This window comes from Peromyscus leucopus, chromosome 9 (genome assembly GCF_004664715.2).
Source record: "Peromyscus leucopus breed LL Stock chromosome 9, UCI_PerLeu_2.1, whole genome shotgun sequence".
Taxonomy (NCBI): domain Eukaryota; kingdom Metazoa; phylum Chordata; class Mammalia; order Rodentia; family Cricetidae; genus Peromyscus; species Peromyscus leucopus.
The window spans coordinates 48031654-48051039 of NC_051070.1; the positions used below are offsets into that span (position 1 = coordinate 48031654).

Sequence of the window (19386 nt, forward strand, 5' to 3'; positions counted from 1 at the left end):
TAACCATATTTCCTTTTCATACACTCTTTTAAGTTTCAGAAAAACGTTGATTTAAAGATCCTTACATTTTCTTCTCCTCTACTACTTTAAAAGTCAATGGCCAGCCAGGCATGTTAGTTAGCCCACACTTTTAATCTCAGCACTCAGGAGGCAGAGACAAGTGGATCGCTGTGAGTCCAAGACAAGCATAAGTTCCAGGACAGTCAGAGCTACATAATACAGAGATCAATCCTCTTGCTCTTGCTCTAAAAAAAAAAAAAAAAAAAAAAAGCCAATGGCCAAGAATTATGAAAACAAAAAGACTGCAGATCAAGACAGGGAGTGGCAGCTATGGCTTAGAGCCTGACTAGACCCTGATTCCCACGTTTATGTAAAAGGTATGTGCTAAGCAATGGAGCTGGCCTGCTCTAAAATACAGTAGAAATACATAAGCATTTCCACTGAAAACAGGAGATAAGAATCTAGCCAACTTTAGAGCATAATCCCAAGAGTAAAGCCCAAGTTTCTGCCATGGAGTGTTCATATAATATTGAACATTTTAGCTTAGTTTTAAGAAGTATTCCTTCATTTAGTCCTGACTTGAACTCAATGAAGAGTATTATGGATATTTTGTAGCTGAAAAACGTCAGAAACATAGTAACTTGCTTAGGATTTTGTATCAAAGCAGAGTCATGTAAAATGTCTGCCCTGATCATGTAACTTCAAAATTTTGATCACATTGAAACTCAAAAGACGGGCTACTCTCTTGATAAGCCCATGCCTGTCCTGGAAAATGAGTACTGTACCCTGTCCTTGTGCTTTCTCTCCTATAGTTTTTGTATTAAGATCTTTCTTTGGAAGGGAGGGATGCACAAGAAGGCCAGAGCAGGATGTCGAGTAACTTCCTCTAACAATCTCTGCCTTGACACAGGGTCTCTGACTGAACTAGACGTCAGTGCATCAGCTAGGCTGGCTGACCAGCTGGCCCTCAGGACCCATCTGTCTCACCCTGCATTGATGGGGTTACAGACATGTTTGGATTCTTGTTGGCATTTGGGAACTGAACTCAGGTTCTTCTGCTTACAGACCACCAAGCTGTCTCCCTACTTCCTTAAAATCTTTACAAATTCCAGCTGTTTGAGGGAGAAAGAAAGAGGAAGAAGGAAAGAGATTATGCTTTTTCAAAGGAAGCATTAAATTTACAGAAGAATTAATCTGAAAACTGATCAAGGATGAATCTGGCTCTCATCAAAGCTGTATTTCACAAATCTTATAAACAAGGAAGAAAATGAATACACATGCAAAAATCTTCAATAAAGTACTAGCAAAGTAATTTGAACAGCATGTTAAAGGTATATACACCATGACCAAATGAATTTATTCCTAGAACGCAAGGGTAGTGGAACATTTTGAAAAATAACTAATAAAATATACCACATTAAGTAAAAGGAGGAAACAATCATTCAGGCATACTAACTCACAAAAACATCTGACAAAAGACAACGACACTTAATAGTACTCAGTAGAGCTGAGCATGGTAGCACATGCCTTTAATCCCAGCACTCAAGAGGCATAGTTTAAGGCCTCTGTGAGTTCCATGCCACCCTAGTCTACATAACAAGTTCCAAGGCAACTAGAGCTACATAATGAGATCCAGTTTGAAATGATGATGATAATCAATAAACCATTTATGAAAAGTCCAGAGTTAACGTATCACTTAACAGAAAAAGATGGAAGCTTTTCCTGTACGACAAGCACTACAGGAAGGGCGTTCTTTCTATTCAACGTAGTTTGCAAAAGCTTAGCCCGAGCAATTGGGTTAGAAAAATAACTTCATCAAAATGGGAAAGAAACAAAGTATAATTTGAGCCATATGAAATATACTCAGCCTTACCAAGAAGAAAACTCTGCCAACACTACAATATGAATGAGCTTTCCAGACATTATACTAAATGAAATATTCCAGTCAAATGTTGAATGATTCTACATATGAGGAATCAAAAGCCATTAAATTCAGAGAAACCAGAATGGTGTGGGGGAGAGTACTGTGTGATGAATGCAGTCCCAGATGTACAGAATGACATTCTGGAGATCTACTCATACTGCTGTCCATACATGCAACTTTATGCATCTAATATGGTTATCATTTTCAACTTTCACTTAGTAAAGACACTAAGATCATTTGATGTTAAATAATATATAACTCATGACTCATTGTGGAAACTATTAAACAATACACAGTTGAAAACAATAATTTTAAAAATCTATCCACCTATGCCCCACACCTTCTGCGGTGAGGAATCTTAGTTTCACAGAAACATTGACTAAACAATTCTACTTACCTTGGCTTGTCTCTTTTTTCTCTTTGCCTTTCAAAATCTCGACCTCTGTCCTTTCCATCTCTTGGTTTTTCTTCTATCCTGTCTTTCACTTTATATTTTTCTTTGTATTTTTTCCCCAGAATGATATCTTCCAGTATAGGAGGAGGTGGACTAGGAGTCCGTGGCCCTTTCTTTTTACTTTGGTTGCTTTTTGAAGTCCTGAAGGTACACAAAGCTACAGTTAGAGGTCTCTATTTCTGGAACCCCACTTAGATGATTCTAAAGTGCATTTTAAAGAGCAGCAACATTCTTTTCAATTACTTGCCCTTTTACTATGCTGTATAATAATAACCGATATCCAGGGGGGAAAGTGAGAAGGAGCAAAGAATTTATTTACTGTTTATATTTTAAAACAATGCTTGTTAGTTTTATCATTCCAAATGGCAGTTTCTAAGAGAAGTTAGGGACAGTGGAAGCGTTTCAGGAAAAGACCTAACATTATAAAAACCACTGCTAAAGTTGTAATTTTTTTTAAAGCACATATAGAAATGTAGATGAAAAAGGTATGCATGCCTGTAATCCCAGCACCTGTGTGACCATGGTGATGCATGCCTGTAATCCCAGCACTTAGGTGACTGAGAAAAGACTGCTATGAATTCAAGGTCATTCTGTGCTTCACAGAATACCACTAGGTCAGCCATGACCACAGAGCAAGACATTGTCTCAAAATACTCTCCTTACAAGAAAGCAAACACAAAAGGAAAGCTACTACACCAATGTAACGATTTTAAAAACCTTTAACACACTCCAATACTTCTGTGTCTCTTCCTTTTTATAGCTAGTCATTTAAAACCAGATATACATGTACAACAAATGAAGCTGAACTTTTATCTTGTATCACATATAGAAATTCAAATTGTGTCAAAGACTGAAACATACAACTCAAAATTTAAAATTCCTAGAAGAAAACATGAAGGATAAACACTTCACTTGGCAATGGTTTCTTGGCCACAACACTTGTGTTGCAGAAAAGCAACAGATGCGACTACAGCGAGCAATCTCCAGTAGCTTCTACCACAATCTCAAATTTGTCTTCAAGTTGCATATTTTTAACTCACAATCATTCTACTAATTCTGTATTTAATAACCGCAGTGTACATGAAAGTCTTTTCTCCCCAAAGTATCTTTACATAGATTTTTTTTTTACAATTTCAAAACAAAACAAAACAAAAAAACCCCAAAAACAGACAAACAAAAAACTACCCAGCACTGCAATATTCTTATGAATGTATCTAAATTTATTCCTGTTTTCTGTGTGGACACTTTTGAATATGCCATCTGCTCTTAGTGTCCGTTGTCCTAGGATTTTAAGGAGCCCCTTGTCTTCATACTTCTAGTGAGGTTTCACTGGAGCTTATTTCATGTGACCTTGAGTTCTCTGCAGTCCCAAGATTCATTGACTATATTATTATAATGGATAGTGCAGTTCTCAGAATTGCTGGTAAGATTTTTAAAAGATTAAAAGCATAAAAGCATTTGACTCATGGTTAGCTTTCAGAAAATTGAGCTCTCTTGGTCCATATGCCTCTGTTATTAATGTAGACAGGAACAGCTACTTACATAAGAAAGAAATTCTTAAAATCTGATGACGGAATCTTTGCATCCTTATCTTCTACCAACAACCATAATAGCCACAAACCTCAATACATTATTTATGAGATTATAGAAACTCTTTATGAACAATATGGTAATAAATGTCTCTATTTCTAACTTTTACCCACTTTAAGGAGAAACCAGACAATACTTGTCATTCATGCTAAGATTTAAAAGGTTAATATATGGAGGAGTTCTTCACAAAAACTTATTTCCACATTACTCCACATAATAGAGACAAGTGGATGTTCACCAATCTTCCTCCTGGCCCAGCACTGAACCACAGTCTCTACAGTACAGTTCTCTTACTGGATTTCCATATACCAGGCTACTGTACACCACAGAGCTAAGTAAGTACAATATCCAGTGATTTCTCTTATACACCCCATTCAAGTCCAAGAAAATTCAACATGGTCAGTGGGTGCATATTTGCCCCCATGTGTGGAGGTTAGAGCTCAACCTCATGTGTCACCCGTGAAGGCTGCCCACCCCCTCTGTGACGGGTCCCTCATTTGCCTGTAGCTCACTGGTTGTCCAGCTAGCTCCAGGGATCCTTCCTATTTCTGTCTCCACAGTCAGGGATTACAAGTGCATACCACTATGCCTGTCTGTTTATGTGGGTTCTGGAGATCAAACTTAAGTCTTCACTGTTGCAGGCCAGCACTTCAGTGGCTGAGCCATTTCTCCATCACAGAAACATCCATTTTGATTCCATATGCCTGAGAAACTGCTGCTGTGTTAAATCACTAATAACAACTTAGGATTTAGCTATTAATATTACCAGAGACGTCTTAAAGAACTTAATAAAATAAGGGCAACATCAGTGTGTGTGTATGAGGGGTGTATGTATGTATAAAATAACTACAGAAGAGGCCATGATTTTGAAAGAGGGTGGGAGGACATATGAGAAGTTGGAATTCTCAAACTTAAAAAGTAATAAATTTGGAATTTCTTCGTATCACCTTTAAAAACACAGGGTTGGAAAACAAAATTCTATTTTACTGAATTGTTTTCCAAATGAAGAGACTGAGCTCAGCAAGATCATCCACCATTTTAAAGTCTACTTTTAACAATACTAAATCAATGTACTTCCTACTGGTGGCAGAGAGCCCACTGTCTACTTTTATCATTTTTACATCATTCTGTAACTACTTTAAACAACTTTAAACACATTTCCTATTTCTCTTTATAAAAGTATCTACACAGAAAACTTGGCCTAGGTTAAAAAAGCAAATGGTCAAACAGAGAATGCATTCGATTCTAAATCACATTGTAATGCACATCTCCAGATACTATCATACTAGACTAGAGTGAGCATCAGAGAAAGAAGTCAGCTTTCAGAGAAAAGCATGACTTCATTTACCAGTAATTATATCTGTCCACTATGCTACCCTAAAAGGACCAACGAGTCTTTCTGTCATTCAGTTGATTCACTAGCATTGCATGAAATAGCCTATTCAATTTTAACAGAAAGTCCAATCCTTAAGTTTAATATGTCTTCCAACAGTTTATAGTATGACTAGGCAATGAAATTAAAAGTAAGTTACCTGCATGTTACAGCTGTAGCTCAGTGATACAATGATTATGTAGCACATCCAAGGCCCCCCATTATTCTCTCTCTCTCTCTCACACACACACCCTGACCATCTGACAGATTCAAGGGCACAAAGGCTGACAAGGTAATCAGCAGGTCAAAGCACTTGCTGCAGAAGCCCGATGAACTGAGTTTGATCTCAAGGACCCACGTGATGGAAGGAGACAAATGACTACCCCAGAGGTCAAAAGCTGTCCTCTGACCACATTGTGCTTGGCATGCTGTGGTATGAGCATGCCTACTCTCCCATACACAATAGTAAGAAATATTAAAAATAAACTGTACTTGTGTAGGGTGTGTTGGTACACATCCACGTGATGCCAGCACTTGGGGAGTAGGGGTAAGACCTGATACCAGTTCAAGGAAGCTTCAGAGATGAGCCTGAGCTACATAAGACTGTCTCAATTAAAAAAAAAAAAAAATCTATACTTAATTTTGTGTTTTCCTTGTACTTTTATAATGTATTGTTTTACAGAACCTTCTGCTCTATATTTCAAAAGTACATCTTAAGGGCACCAACATATTGGAATATAGGAAATACAGTACTTAAATCAATATGATGAAATTCAAATCAATAAATCAAAGGATGTGCAAATGACAAATAGTAAACATTTATATGAAACACTGGATAAAATCAATCCTTTATATCTAAATAGTTATTAGAAATTTCTATGAGAAGAATAAACTTCAAAGAGTGCATAAACAAGTAAGAAAAAGAAAGGCTGCTCAGTGATACAATTTGTTGGACAAATGGATGACCTGAGTGTAAGCGGTATAACTAACAGTCAAGAGGAAGAAGAGCAAGTCAGGATACCTCACACCATTCTAAAGGTCGGCCTCTTTCATACCCTTCACAGTATCACTCAATCCTAGGAACAAAGAGGGTCCCAAGAGCACCTGCTACAAAGCAAAAGCTCCAGGCAAAGGAGGAGCAGTGGGAAGACAGAACAATGAACCATCAAGGCCCAATTTTCAAGAAGCTTAAATCTAATAAAGGCTGTAAAACACACATGCCATAGCTGAACTATAATGCAAACAGCAATTAAGACAAAAAAAAGAATCTACACAAATTCTGATAGGGAAAAAATTATGTAGAGTAAGAAAAAAATGGGGAAACCTAACAGCAAATTTAGAATTTAAGCTAAAACCTGCAGAATTGAGTATTCAGAACTAGGCAGGTAAGACAGAATTAAATAAAAATATCGACAAGACAGAAAAGGTCAAAGCATAAATGTCATTCTTAATGAATTTGAGTTTCATTTGGAGAAGAGAGAACCAGCTTTTCAACAGCATAAAATTTACTTGGAATTGTTCTTTTAAGATTTCTCTTACAGCATCTACAAAGTACATGGTCTGAGGTATTCGAGTGAAAATCTGTATGCCTTGTTCAGAGGTGGGCATCACATTATGTAGGCAAATAAAGTAAATGAAGTCTGAGTTATGGTCTAAAAGCAGGAGATAACATGAGCTTTATTGTGGGTTCAGCTAAACAGGATTTGCCAAATAGTATTAGGGAATGTTTTTAGTTAAAAAAAAAAAAAAAAAAAAAAAAATTAGTGTATGTACCTTAATTCAAAGTTATATAGTAGAGGGATATTTCAATGTCTCCTGTCTTATTCTTAGTCCTTAATGTAATTATTTTTCATTACTTCTATTTTTATTTCTTTAGCTGACTGTTATAGCAAATACACAATCAAATGTACATACTGCTGAGTGCATACTTTAAAATAACTAATCTCTTGACATGTAAACAAAAAAATAAGTAGAACACTCCCTGTTCTTAACTGATAATGCTTAAAAAATGAAATAAAAATGTTGGACAACAGAAAGATAAATATGACGTATAAATACTAAAAGCTAAAAAATGTTAAGAAAAAAGGCAACCTGAACAAAGAAAGTTGTAGTATACATTTGTGTTCCAATTCAATACATAAAAACAGTACTTACTTTGCAAAATGATACATATTGGCTAAAGTATAAGAACACATAGGCATACACACTACATACACAAAATCCCAGAGTTAGAAAGCTCTAGTGTGTGAATGGGATTGGGCATTCGTTTCACAGAATCCCCTTCTATAGGTAAGCAGTTCTCTAGCAGCCCTGCAGAGATAGCCTGCTCTCGGCACTGAAGTCACCCTACTGACCTCTGGTGGTCCAACAGTGGAGAAGCCACCACAGCAGCCTTCCGTTCTTTCTTGCTAGCTGAAGATGCCTTGGGGCTTGACTTCCGCTTTGGCGATTTACTAGACTTTCTCAGAGAAGGTGACGGAGATAATTTTGATCTAACCACTTCTGGGGAAACCTGCCAAGGTAATTTAGTAAATTAATTCAGAAACTCACAGAACAAAAAAAAAAAAAAAAAAAAAAAAAAAAAATCACATATCTTAAAATAGTCGGGGGAACAAAAACAAAAACTCATGTGTGTATCAGGCTGACAGGTACAGGCAATGGAGTGTCAGTTTGGTTCAACAGCAAAAGCATTTTGAACTTAACAAGTCATGTGAAGATTGAATGATTACTCTTTTATGGTGTAGCTGCTATGAGGAGAACTGAACAGTTCATCACTGTGTTAGACGAGGTAAGCTACAGCATGGAGCTGATTTCTGTGATCAATAGCCACATCTATGTTAAGAACACATTCCCTTCAATACACATACCTCCTTTTGAATGATAATTTCTTCCCTCTTATCCATGTTTTCTTGTTCCAACTTCATTAATTCTCTCTGTATTTTCTGACGCTTCATTTCCAACGACAACTCATGAACATAATCATAATTAATATCTCCATTGTCAGAATCTTTAAAAAACAAATTCCATTATTTGTTAGATACTATTATAATTATGTACAGAGAATTAAGACTTTTCAGCTAGTTTTTTTGTTTGCTTGGTTTTTTTTTTGTTTTTCGAGACAGGGTTTCTCTGTGTAGCTTTGCGCCTTTCCTGGGACTCACTTGGTAGTCCAGGCTGGCCTCGAACTCACAGAGATCCGCCTGGCTCTGCCTCCCGAGTGCTGGGATTAAAGGCGTGCGCCACCACCGCCCGGCCTTCAGCTAGTTTTTATACAACTTTTAACAGTATATTCTTTCATTAGAATAGTATTTCTATGAAGAACTTCATTCCTTCTGAAAATCCAATATTAAGGTTTCTATATTTCTAAAAGTGACTTACGGTTATCAGATGCTTGGGTTTTTGTCACAAGAGATTTTGAACAGCTAAAATTCAAGCTAGAATGTAGCAGTGGTGGAGTATTTGCACTGTTTATGGCCATGGCTCTGAGCCCTAGCACTGAAGACTATGGATGACAGCAAATCCAAAGTCACAATTAAAGTACTCAGCAACCCACTAGGGACACCGAGGCCTTCAATCCTTCATACAGGGTAAGAAGAGCTCTGTCCTTGCTTTAGACTCTTTTACTAAGTAAGGTTAAGCCAGGTGTTTTGAACATTAGTTCTCCAATTCTATCTTTTTTATTGTGAGACAATTGATTTGTATCTAAAAGGAAAGTTAACTAACTTTAACACTAACATGTGCTAATTTTGTTTGTTTGTTTGTTTTTTGAAACAGGGTTTCTCTGTGTAAGAGCCCTGTCTGTCTTGGAACTTGCTTTGTATACCAGGCTGACCTCAAACTCAGAGATCAGCAAGGCGTTTGCTGTCATTCCTGGCCTGGTGCCTGTGTGCTAATTTTTAAGGAGTTCTAGCATTTTCACTTCAATTGACTTAAATTATCTCTTTATATCAGAACCAACCATTCATTCAATGGATCTGATGTCATCTTTCATGTCCAATCTTTTCTGATGAAAACTTCTGTTTGTTTGTTGTTTGTTTTTAAAGAGAGAAGGAAAGGCGAGAAAGGGTCTATTATAAAGATCTTTATTGCAGTATATAGTTGTTCTCAGTGTTATGGGCACTCAATCCTTCACCCAGGAAACCTGGAGGAAGGAATCCACTGACTTCCACCCTAATCCTTGACCACAAGCCAGTGTGCTTCTTGTACACCCTTAGCATTTTAGACTATTTGTCACACAGAGGTAAATAAATAAAATGGAGAATTAAAAAAAAAATCACTAAACACAGTCCCACTTGATTACTTTAAACACAGGAAATAGGTATCATTGCTGCACATAGTTCAAATGCATTACAACACCAACTGTCCATTCTAGCCTGGTGTGGGGCTGATAACTGTATGTTCATTACCTGAGTGACTGATTACACATCATATGTATGGAGTATGATACTAAGTCACTGGCAAAATATTACATATGATGACAATAGTATATTTAACACAGAAAAAAGTTAAAATATGTAATAAAAAGATGCCAACATAAAAAGAAATGTTGACATTATTTAAATAGATTTCCTTTCTTTTTTTTTTTTTGGTTTTCTGAGACAAGGTTTCTCTATATAACAGTCCTGGCACTCACTCTCTCACTCTGTAGATGGGGCTGGCCTCGAACTCACAGAGACCCGCCTGCTTCTGCCCCCCAAGTGCTGGGATTAAAGGCGTGTGCCACCACCTCCCGGCTAATAGATTCTTATTAATTAATAGAAAAGAAGACTGAGGACATGGACAAAGCAATTCACACAAACAAAGACATATAAATAAGCCTTCTAGGTGTGTTGTGGAGCATTTTTAATTACAGTTTGGGAAGGCACAAGGAAGGGTCTAGTGACAGAATGGTAGTATATCTAGCCTATAAAATGATTTACTAGTATGGGTAAAAGTCTTAAGAACATTCATACTCTTTAATATATCAGATTGTTTCTATTTATTACCTCAAAATAGGTCTTAAAAACTATAAAAAGGACTAAAGACTAAATATTTGAGATTTCCTTTTGTTTTTATGACACACTCTCACTTAAAGTCTTAAACAAATCCGAGGACAAGAGAAATATGAAATTCCCTTTCGAGCCCTCAATGGCCTCATAGTGTCAACACTGCTGACAGCTTAGTGTTGCACATGTAAAATTCCCATTACAACAATACAACTGCCAGGCATACTGGTTCACACCTGTCAATCCAGCACTGGGAAGGCTGAGGCAGAAGGGTTATGAGTTTGAGGCCAGGCTGAACCACACAAGGAGATCCTGTATCAAAACCAGGAAAAGAACAAACCCCCCTAACAGAACTACAAACACTGCCACATACACAAGGTCTCTCCATGTCACACACACACACACAGCTCAACTATCTTCACCTTAGTATCTGCAAAGCATTTCATAAGCTAAGTACACCACAGCTTACGTGGCCACTCTCCTCCTGAGGGATGCCATGTCTTGTTGCTATACACAGGGCTGCAATGGTCAACTGTCTTGATTCAAGAGTGCAAACATATCTCTATGAAATTTCTCAAACTAGGTTTGCTAGAATCAACATATAATTCCTGTTTTTACCATGGCCAAACTGGACTCACAAACAACTTTACCAATGGAAACTACCACTTAAAAACAATAGTATTTTCATTTTTGTGAAACTAATGGGTAGACAATTCTATCTTTGCTCTTATGAGCCTTTCTCTTCAGTTAATCTGAACATTTATTAGCCATTTCTAGTTCTTAAGGATTATCTATTTAAAATTTCATCAGTTTTTAAAGTTGGACTGTCTTCTTTAATATTTGTGACAGTTCATTATATGTTTATATGGTATCTTTTATTAATGCTTACATATGTCAAATATTTCTTCTAGTGTAATATCTACTTTTAATTTCTTCATTTAGTTATAAGCCCATTTTTAATTTTCATATATTCAAATCTTCTCTGGCTTTGGGGTTTTAGTTTATTTTAGGATAGTGAATCTGCCTCCAAAATTATCAAAGTACTTTCATGCATTGTCCTCTCCTGTAATATGTTTATTTTATTTTTTTAATGTTGTTCTACACGATGAACAAATAAAGGAAGAATTAGGAAACAAGAAGGAAAAACAACCACACCCATCATAGGACAGGGAGCATGGCAGCAGGCAGGCATGGTGCTGGAGCAGCAGCTGAGAGCTCACATTCTGATCCACAAGTTGGAGGCAGAGAAAGCTAATTGAGAATGGCCTTGGGCTTTTGAAATCTCAAGGTCCACTTCCAGTGACACTCCTCCTCCAACAGGCCACACCTCCTAATCCTTCCCAAATAGTTCCACGAACTGGGGACCAAGCATTCAAATAGATGAACCTATGGGCCATTCTCATTCAACACCCCCCAATACTTGTATGTACAAGGAATGTACATACAAGAAAACCAAAGGTATAGAAAAAGAGCATATAATAAATGCCCTAAATTGACGAGAAAGAAGGAAATTAGGTTTCAAAATCAATGTAATATATTGATTTTTATATATAGTAACAGAAAGGCCTCTTACACAGAATAAAGAGCAATAAATCCCTCAATATATTAAATAATTCGTCAACCGCAACAGGATATTGTACTTTTCCTGTTATTTTTATAGAAGAGGTAGTATAAAATCTCAATGAATTAATCATAAGCAAAATCCCTGTATGTTCTTAGAAACAACTTTTTCAAAGACAGCATTGGTAATTCCCTCGATAAGTACAGATTTCTAATCATGGAAGGCAATTAGAGTACTTTTCCATCTCAGTCTTGCTGCATCCTCAGATAACATTCTGAAATGCAGTCACAAGTACTTTAGTCTTGTGAGCTCTAGGTCCTTGTCACAAGACTCCACTCAGCCACGGTAACTCATAAGCAGTATATAACCAGACAGGCAGGGCTGTGCTCTGTTGCAAGCTTATCTGCAGTCACAGACAACAGTCTGTGTCTACATATTGTAGTGCCTAGCACTGTCTGTTTTCAGCTTACACTGAAAAGGTACTGAAGTTCTTAAAGCTAAAACTCTTCAGTGAACATATGTCATATTAAAATTTATTCAAAAATACTGATTCCTTGGTTAGAGTACTCACTCACCAGAACATCAAAGAGGTAGATTTTTTTGATGCTTAACTGGCAAGACAATGAGTCAAAAATGGTTTCTTACATTTTCATAAATAAAGATCAAGATTGAATTATTATGTAACTTCAGTTTCTTCTGAAAACTTAAAGCCAACAATTTCTTGAATATAACTTTAATAATCACATTTAAATTATTTTCTGTAAAAATTTAGATTAGATTTAAATTTTTAAAACTTAGTATTACGGAACTTGAAAGTTTATAAATGGAAGAAGTCCCGAAGGATACAATAAAGTTCTGGAAGTGGGGGATAAAGAATGAGCAAGGTGAAATAGGTGGTGTGAACCTCCTTTTCTGCCCTGAACTGCTACTATATACCTGTTTCTGCCCGATAACTCAGTTCTAATCAATACGATAATTCTGAAGCAATTTGAAGATGACAGTTGAAAGCTATCTCAAAACCCACACTAGGCCAGGGAATAATCAAGATTCTACAAGCAAAGCAAAGATTTTCAAACTCACCATCTCTGTTAGTCTCCCATTCTACATTTTCTTCTTCACTTTCTGGAGTTCTCTCCTTAACAATTTTTATGTCTTCCTTGTCTCTATGTCTCCCTCTTGAAGATTCTTTCTAAAAAGGACATTTATAAACAAAATTCAAGTTACCGTATGTTAAAGACGTTATGAGGCCCTTATTGAGTACAAAGCATTTCCATTTCACTCAGCTTTGCTTCGGGGGGAATGATCTCTAAGTGTCATTTACATGAAGCCCCATGAAGAGAATTGATTTTTCTAAAGAACAGCAATATGATAAATGTAAGAAGTAGCTCACACATTTTTAAAAATGCAAGGAAACCCAATACTTTGATGTTCTACTCCATACTAAGCTTCTATGTGAAAATCCACTGGGTAAAAACCAGTTTAAAATGGCAAAAGTACAATGGAAAGATGCAAAGTGACCACATATAAAATCCAACTTTCAAAGATGAAACCAGTGAGCAGACTCTTAACCATCTAAAACGGATGCCCTAAATCACAGCTACTTTCCTATATACCAAAGGATGAACTCAAAATCATTGTAATAATTTTATAAAAGCTTTGAAAAAGACTTTTTAAAAACCCTATTTTGGTTAAAGCAAATGATGTTTAAACACAATTAATATACTAACTCTTAATACTATAGCCAAAATACTATAAAATACTAGGGTTTGGATATTCAGCTTAATAGTAACCTACACTCCAAACTGGAAAACAGTATTTCAATTTATAAAGCAATTCAATAATTCAACTGAATACCTTGTTTTATAAGATTCCAAACCACATTTTATTAGGGAGTGAGGAAATGACCAAAGCCCCTCACAGTGACTTACCACTTTTATGTAATCATCTAAACACTATGACTGTCAGTTAGATTAAGTGCTTAAACTTCCAAGTACTTCTAGTCATAAAACTTAGTTGCCTGAAACACAAATTATTTTTCTTTAAAGTTTGCTTTTTAAAGAATCCCTCTAAATTCTATACCTTTAAGTATAACTTACAAACATTAATTCCAAATCACATTATATGTTTGCTTGCCAGACAACACAGGCTGACAAAGGACTATATAAGAATATGCAATGTGATAAATGTAAGCAGTAGCTCAGACTTCTGCCGGGGAAATTTACCAAAGACCAAGAAATAAGGAAATGGTGTTTGTGCGATGGCAAAGGGAGGACAGGGAAGACAGTTCTGTAGCATGAGGTGCAGGCTGTGGAGCACCGGAAGAACGGACCTGTGTCCAAGGCAACGTCTGAACGGTCTGTGATTTAAACCCCCGGAATACACAGCATACACCCATACCGAAAGGATTTCTTTACAAGAAATTACCTCCAAAATACTGAATACAACAACCAACTTTCTAAGGTGCCACACAAAACCCAGCTACTAATGTAAATAACAAGGATTACAGAATAGCAAAACACACAAGATAATCTGTAATCCTCTATGTCATGTTATTTAGATCACATTATGAACTGGAAATACAATAATCAGTAGATTTCACCAGTTATAAAACAGTTCATATTTATAGGTTTAGAACTGTCTAATCTTGAGTTGCCCATGTTTTTCAGTGCAACTCCAACTGCCCAGAGATCACACAGAATTTCTATTACATGTCATACAGTCTGTACTCAGGCTTCAACATGTGGTAGAATTTCAAGTTAGAAGATTATGTCTTTTCCCAATATATAGTAACCATTCATAAAATCATAATACAGGAAATTATCTTGATAGCACTGAGGCTTTAGCTTATTTACAAATATGTTGGCTGGTTTTAAGTCAACTTGACACAGCTAGAGTCATCTGAGAGGAGGGAACCTCAATTAGAGTATGACCCTTAAGATTCAGCTGTAGGTAGGCCTGTAGGGTATTAACTAACGATTATGCGGGAGGGCCCAGCCTCTTGTGTGTGGGGCTACCCCTGGGTTGGTTGTCCTGGGTTCTGTAAGAAAGCAAGCTGAGCAAGCCGTGAGAAGGAAGCCAGAAAGCAGAGTTCTCCACGGCCTTTGCATCATCCCCTGCCTCCACGTACCTGCTAGGCTTGGGTTCCTGCTTGACTTCTCTTAATGGAAGAACCCATGACTTGGGATATATAAGCCAAATAAACCCTTTCCTCCCCAAATTGCTTTTGGTCACGGTGCTTCATCACAGCACTAACCCTAACTAAGACAATAAGAATACTCTATTCCTCCATTTCTCTACTTATTAGCTTATAACTTGTAAGGCACACCATTCCTTTATCACATATGTAGCATGGTCTTCTCTCAGCTTCCTCAATTTCCTTAATAGAATGGCTTGATATCGTCTTTAAATCTCAAACATACTCGTTAGAAGCATAACCTTCTTATACTTTATCGTATACTCTAAAGTTAGTATTCATATTGGAATGCTGTTAAGCAACCACAATATTTTAGGCCAAACACTTCAGACCAGATTATTCAAAAATTTAAAAAATGTAAAAGCTATTGATATAGGTTACCCTGATCAGAACCTGATAAGATTCTTTTGCTGAAGACACCACACACCCAAGTCACAGAACATGAAGAAATCTAGCTGGTACTAAACTGAAAGCTTCATCCCTAATGGCTAGCTTTCATAGTGCTGGAAGACGCTTTGCATATTGCTAGAGGAGAAAAATAATCATCAGTCTCACCCAGCTGTGAATCCTGTAGGCTACGATAATGGTCCGTTCAACAAGATACACCTACTAGCACAATACTAACAAAAATGCTATGGGAGTAACCAAGCACTTTTCTGATTGGACTGATGGTCCACTCCACGAGACGGTACTCATACCTAGCACTATCAATGAAGCCAAGAACCTGCAGCTAGATAGGTCACAGGTCCAAGGGGAGATTCTATTATTCTGCTAAATGGATATAGCATTAAAATGACTTCTAATGACTTATTGCTATACCCATACATCTGTACATTTCTAAACCCTCACAGAGAAGCGTCTTCTTGCAGTATATGGCAATTAACAGAGACCCAGAACTGGTTTAAGTGAAGAAAACAAGAAACATCAAAGTGCTCGCTCTGCCCTAAATGGGACAATTATATATCACACCTCTCCCCTTAAGGGTCAGGGACTTTTTCAACAGCAGGGGTAAAAGACTGTAAGAGCCAGAGGTGGGTGATAGCTTCAATGAAACAGTGTTTTCTAGGCACAACAGGACAGTTGCACATATGAACTTACAACAATTTCAACTCATGCAGAAGACCTGCACAAACTCAAGCCAAACTAAATCCCATAGTGGAATAGGGAAGGTGAGCATGAAGGCTACTCCTAGCTAAGAAACTATTGGCATTTGGTTGCTCCTGGGAGAAAGCAAGCCCGTTTTCTTTAATAGTGTGACCCTGATGTATCAATAACATTCCAGAACAAGCCCCATACCCAACACAAGCTGGATTGGTTTAAGATGGGAGGGGGGAGGGGGGGAGGGTTAGTGGGGTGGGGGAAGGTCCGGTGGAATGGGGTTAGGTCTGGAAGGTATGGTGATATTTTGTTTGTGATCTAACAAATAAGGCTTGCCTGAAAATCATAGTGTAGTGCTAAACCACTAGTTAACCATAGAGGCCAGGCAATGGTGGCACACACCTTTAATTCCTACACTCAAGAGGCAAAGGCAGACTGTGAGTTCAAGGCCATCCTGGGCTACACAAGACTGATCCAGTCTAAAAGAGAAACAGAGCCAGGCAGTGGTGGCACACACATTTGATCCCAGCACTTGGGATCTCAGGCCTTTAATCCCAGCACTAGGGATGTGGAAACAGGAAGTGATATGGCTGAGCAGAGAAAGGAATATAAGGTGGGAGGAGACAGGAGTTTCTTTTTGGGCTGAGGAGTTGGTGAGGTGAGAGGTGGCTATGGCTTGTTCCTTTGTCTCTCTGATCTTCTAGCATTTACCCCATAGCTGGTGCTAGGTTTTTATTTAGACCAATTAGGATTCATGCTACAGGGAGGAGTTGAGGGAGGAGGATGAACATGATCAAAATATATTACATGAAATTCTCAAATAATATTAGTAAAAATTTCAAAGCATATTGAACAACAATGCAGTCTATAATAAAACACACTAATATTTTTCTAGTAATACCTAAGAATTTATCAACTGAGTAAGATTTACAACTGGATCATTTCAATTAAGACCAAGTTGTGATAACTAATAAGTCTGTGCCTAACTTAGGAAAATGTTTTAGGTTTCTTCCATTTCAGAGATCCAATGTTTGTGGAGTTTTAAATTACTTTCAGTTATATTCACTTTTCTTGAACATTTACTTGTGAGGCAGATTATGTTCATTATAAGTCTTACCTTACACAGTAAGGAGACATTACAAAGAATCTGAGATATAAATTATTGGGGCTAACAATTGAAAACCTATATTATAAGTGGGTTAGTAGCCAAATAAAATGTTGTGTTTTTGAAAGGAATATTTAATCCAATTCTAATCTTACAGAAGAAAATGTCTATTACCACTATATAATCATACAAGTTCTTTATTAGAAAATTTAACAGGGAAAAAATTAGCCCCCAAGGTTTCCAGTGACAGCTATTCCTATTTCTAGAGGGCTCGGATTATCAGAAATTTTCCTTAATCTTTATCTCTCCAGATTCTATAGGACTAGTTCTAATCTCTGAAGTTATGCAAAACAGATCTAGTACTTCTACATGCTTACTCTTTACATATTTGGACATCATTACTAAATCCCTTCAATACCTTTTTCTATCAGACCAAGAGCCAAAGGCACCTCATGTTTATCACAGATTTACATTTCATGATTTTCACACTTTCATTAAGCTACCAATTTTCTCTATACTAATATGCTGTTCTAATTAGCTTTCTGTTGCTTTGATAAAACACTGACCAAAATCAAATTGAGGGAGGAAAGGGATTAATACACCGAGAGAAGCCATGGCAAAAGCTCAAGACAAACTACAGCAGAGAGCACGGAGGCTTGCTTCCCCTGGCCTGTTCAGCAACCTTTCCCATACAGCCCAGGCCCACCTGCCTAGAGACAGCGGGCTGGGCCATCCTGCATAAATCAGCAACTAAGAAAATGCCCCACAGACACACCCAGAAGTTAACTCAAGGGGGCAATTCCTCAGTTGAGGTCTTTCCCTCTTTCCAGGTGTGCCAAGGTAACAACTGATGCCGATTATGACACACGACAATATTTCAATAGAATTGACCTAAGATTGAATACAGTCACCATCAACAAAACAAAAATCCAGCAGGTTGCTATTCGTTAGACAGCCTGATGCTGAAGTTTACAAGAAGTAAATCAAAGTATGGAAAGAGAAGATCAAGTCTGAAGAGCTGAAACCCACCAGACTTCAATATAAAGTGACAGTAATCAAGACAGTGTGAGATCAGACAAATTGACAGAGGAACACATCAGAGACACAGACAACAGAAAACAAAGAAATAGACCCTCACAGATAATCAAGTCATTTGGATGGGAAGCAAAGACAATTCAATGAAAAAAGCACAGTCTTTCAAAGGACGGTGCACAACAACTAGGTATCCAGTGCTGCTGGACACAGACTTTACCGTTCTCACAAAAATTTACTCAAAATGGATCACAGACATAAATATAAAGATCAAATCTGAAGGAAAATATCTAAATAATCTCAAGTAAGGGATTTTAATGATCAAGGATACAGTCCATCAAAGAAATAATGTTAAGTGGCCTTCATTAAAATAGAAAAGTTTCACACTAGGAAAGATACTGTCAAGAGAATGAGAAAACAATTCAGAAAAATGAGGAAAAAGTTTGCAAAGGACATCTGCAAACAAACAAAGTATGTTATCTAAAACACAGAAAGAACACTTAAAACTCAACAACACAAAAATCTGATTAAAAGAAAAGTGTATCACCAAAATGAAGACATCCAGATGACAGACAAGTATATGAAAAGATGTTCAACATGGCAAGTCACTGTGAAAATTTCAGGGGATAAAAAAAGTTCAGACTAGGCACACGTTTCTGAAAAGACAAAATTCCATATAATGACACCACTAAATGCCAGTAAGCTGTGGGCTGCAGGATTCATTCACTGTCAGTGGGCATACAAGAGAAAATCCTGAGGACTGTTTGGCAGAGATGGGTTTTATTGGGTGGGGGGAATCTATTTTCTCCCCTCCCATCTCTCTCTCTCTCTCTCTCTCTCTCTCTCTCTCTCTCTCTCTCTCTCTCTCTCTGTGTGTGTGTGTGTGTGTGTGTGTGTGTGTGTGTGTGTGTGTGTTTCAGTGAGGACTGAATCTATGGTAGGCTAGGCTAGGCAAGTGCTATGCCACAGAGATACCCAATCTCATTCTTTTCTTTTGTTTCCTTAATAGAGCCTCACTAAGTTACCTAGGCAGGACCTAAACTTGCCATCCTCCTGCCTTAGGCTCTCCAAG

At 37.3% G+C, this 19386-nt stretch overlaps 1 protein-coding gene across 3 annotated transcripts in view; it reads right to left on the minus strand.

Moving 5' to 3' along the window:
• Zc3h13 (zinc finger CCCH-type containing 13) overlaps nt 1-19386 on the minus strand; it is a 68317-nt gene that overhangs the window by 27996 nt on the left and 20935 nt on the right. For all 3 annotated transcript variants that reach the window (XM_028878198.2, XM_028878206.2, XM_028878191.2), the window contains exons 5-8: nt 12967-13075; nt 8208-8347; nt 7695-7852; nt 2322-2519 (exon numbers count right to left, since the gene is read on the minus strand). In XM_028878198.2, the coding sequence (XP_028734031.1) occupies nt 2322-2519; nt 7695-7852; nt 8208-8347; nt 12967-13075 (605 nt within the window). The remainder of the gene's footprint in view (nt 1-2321; nt 2520-7694; nt 7853-8207; nt 8348-12966; nt 13076-19386) is intronic.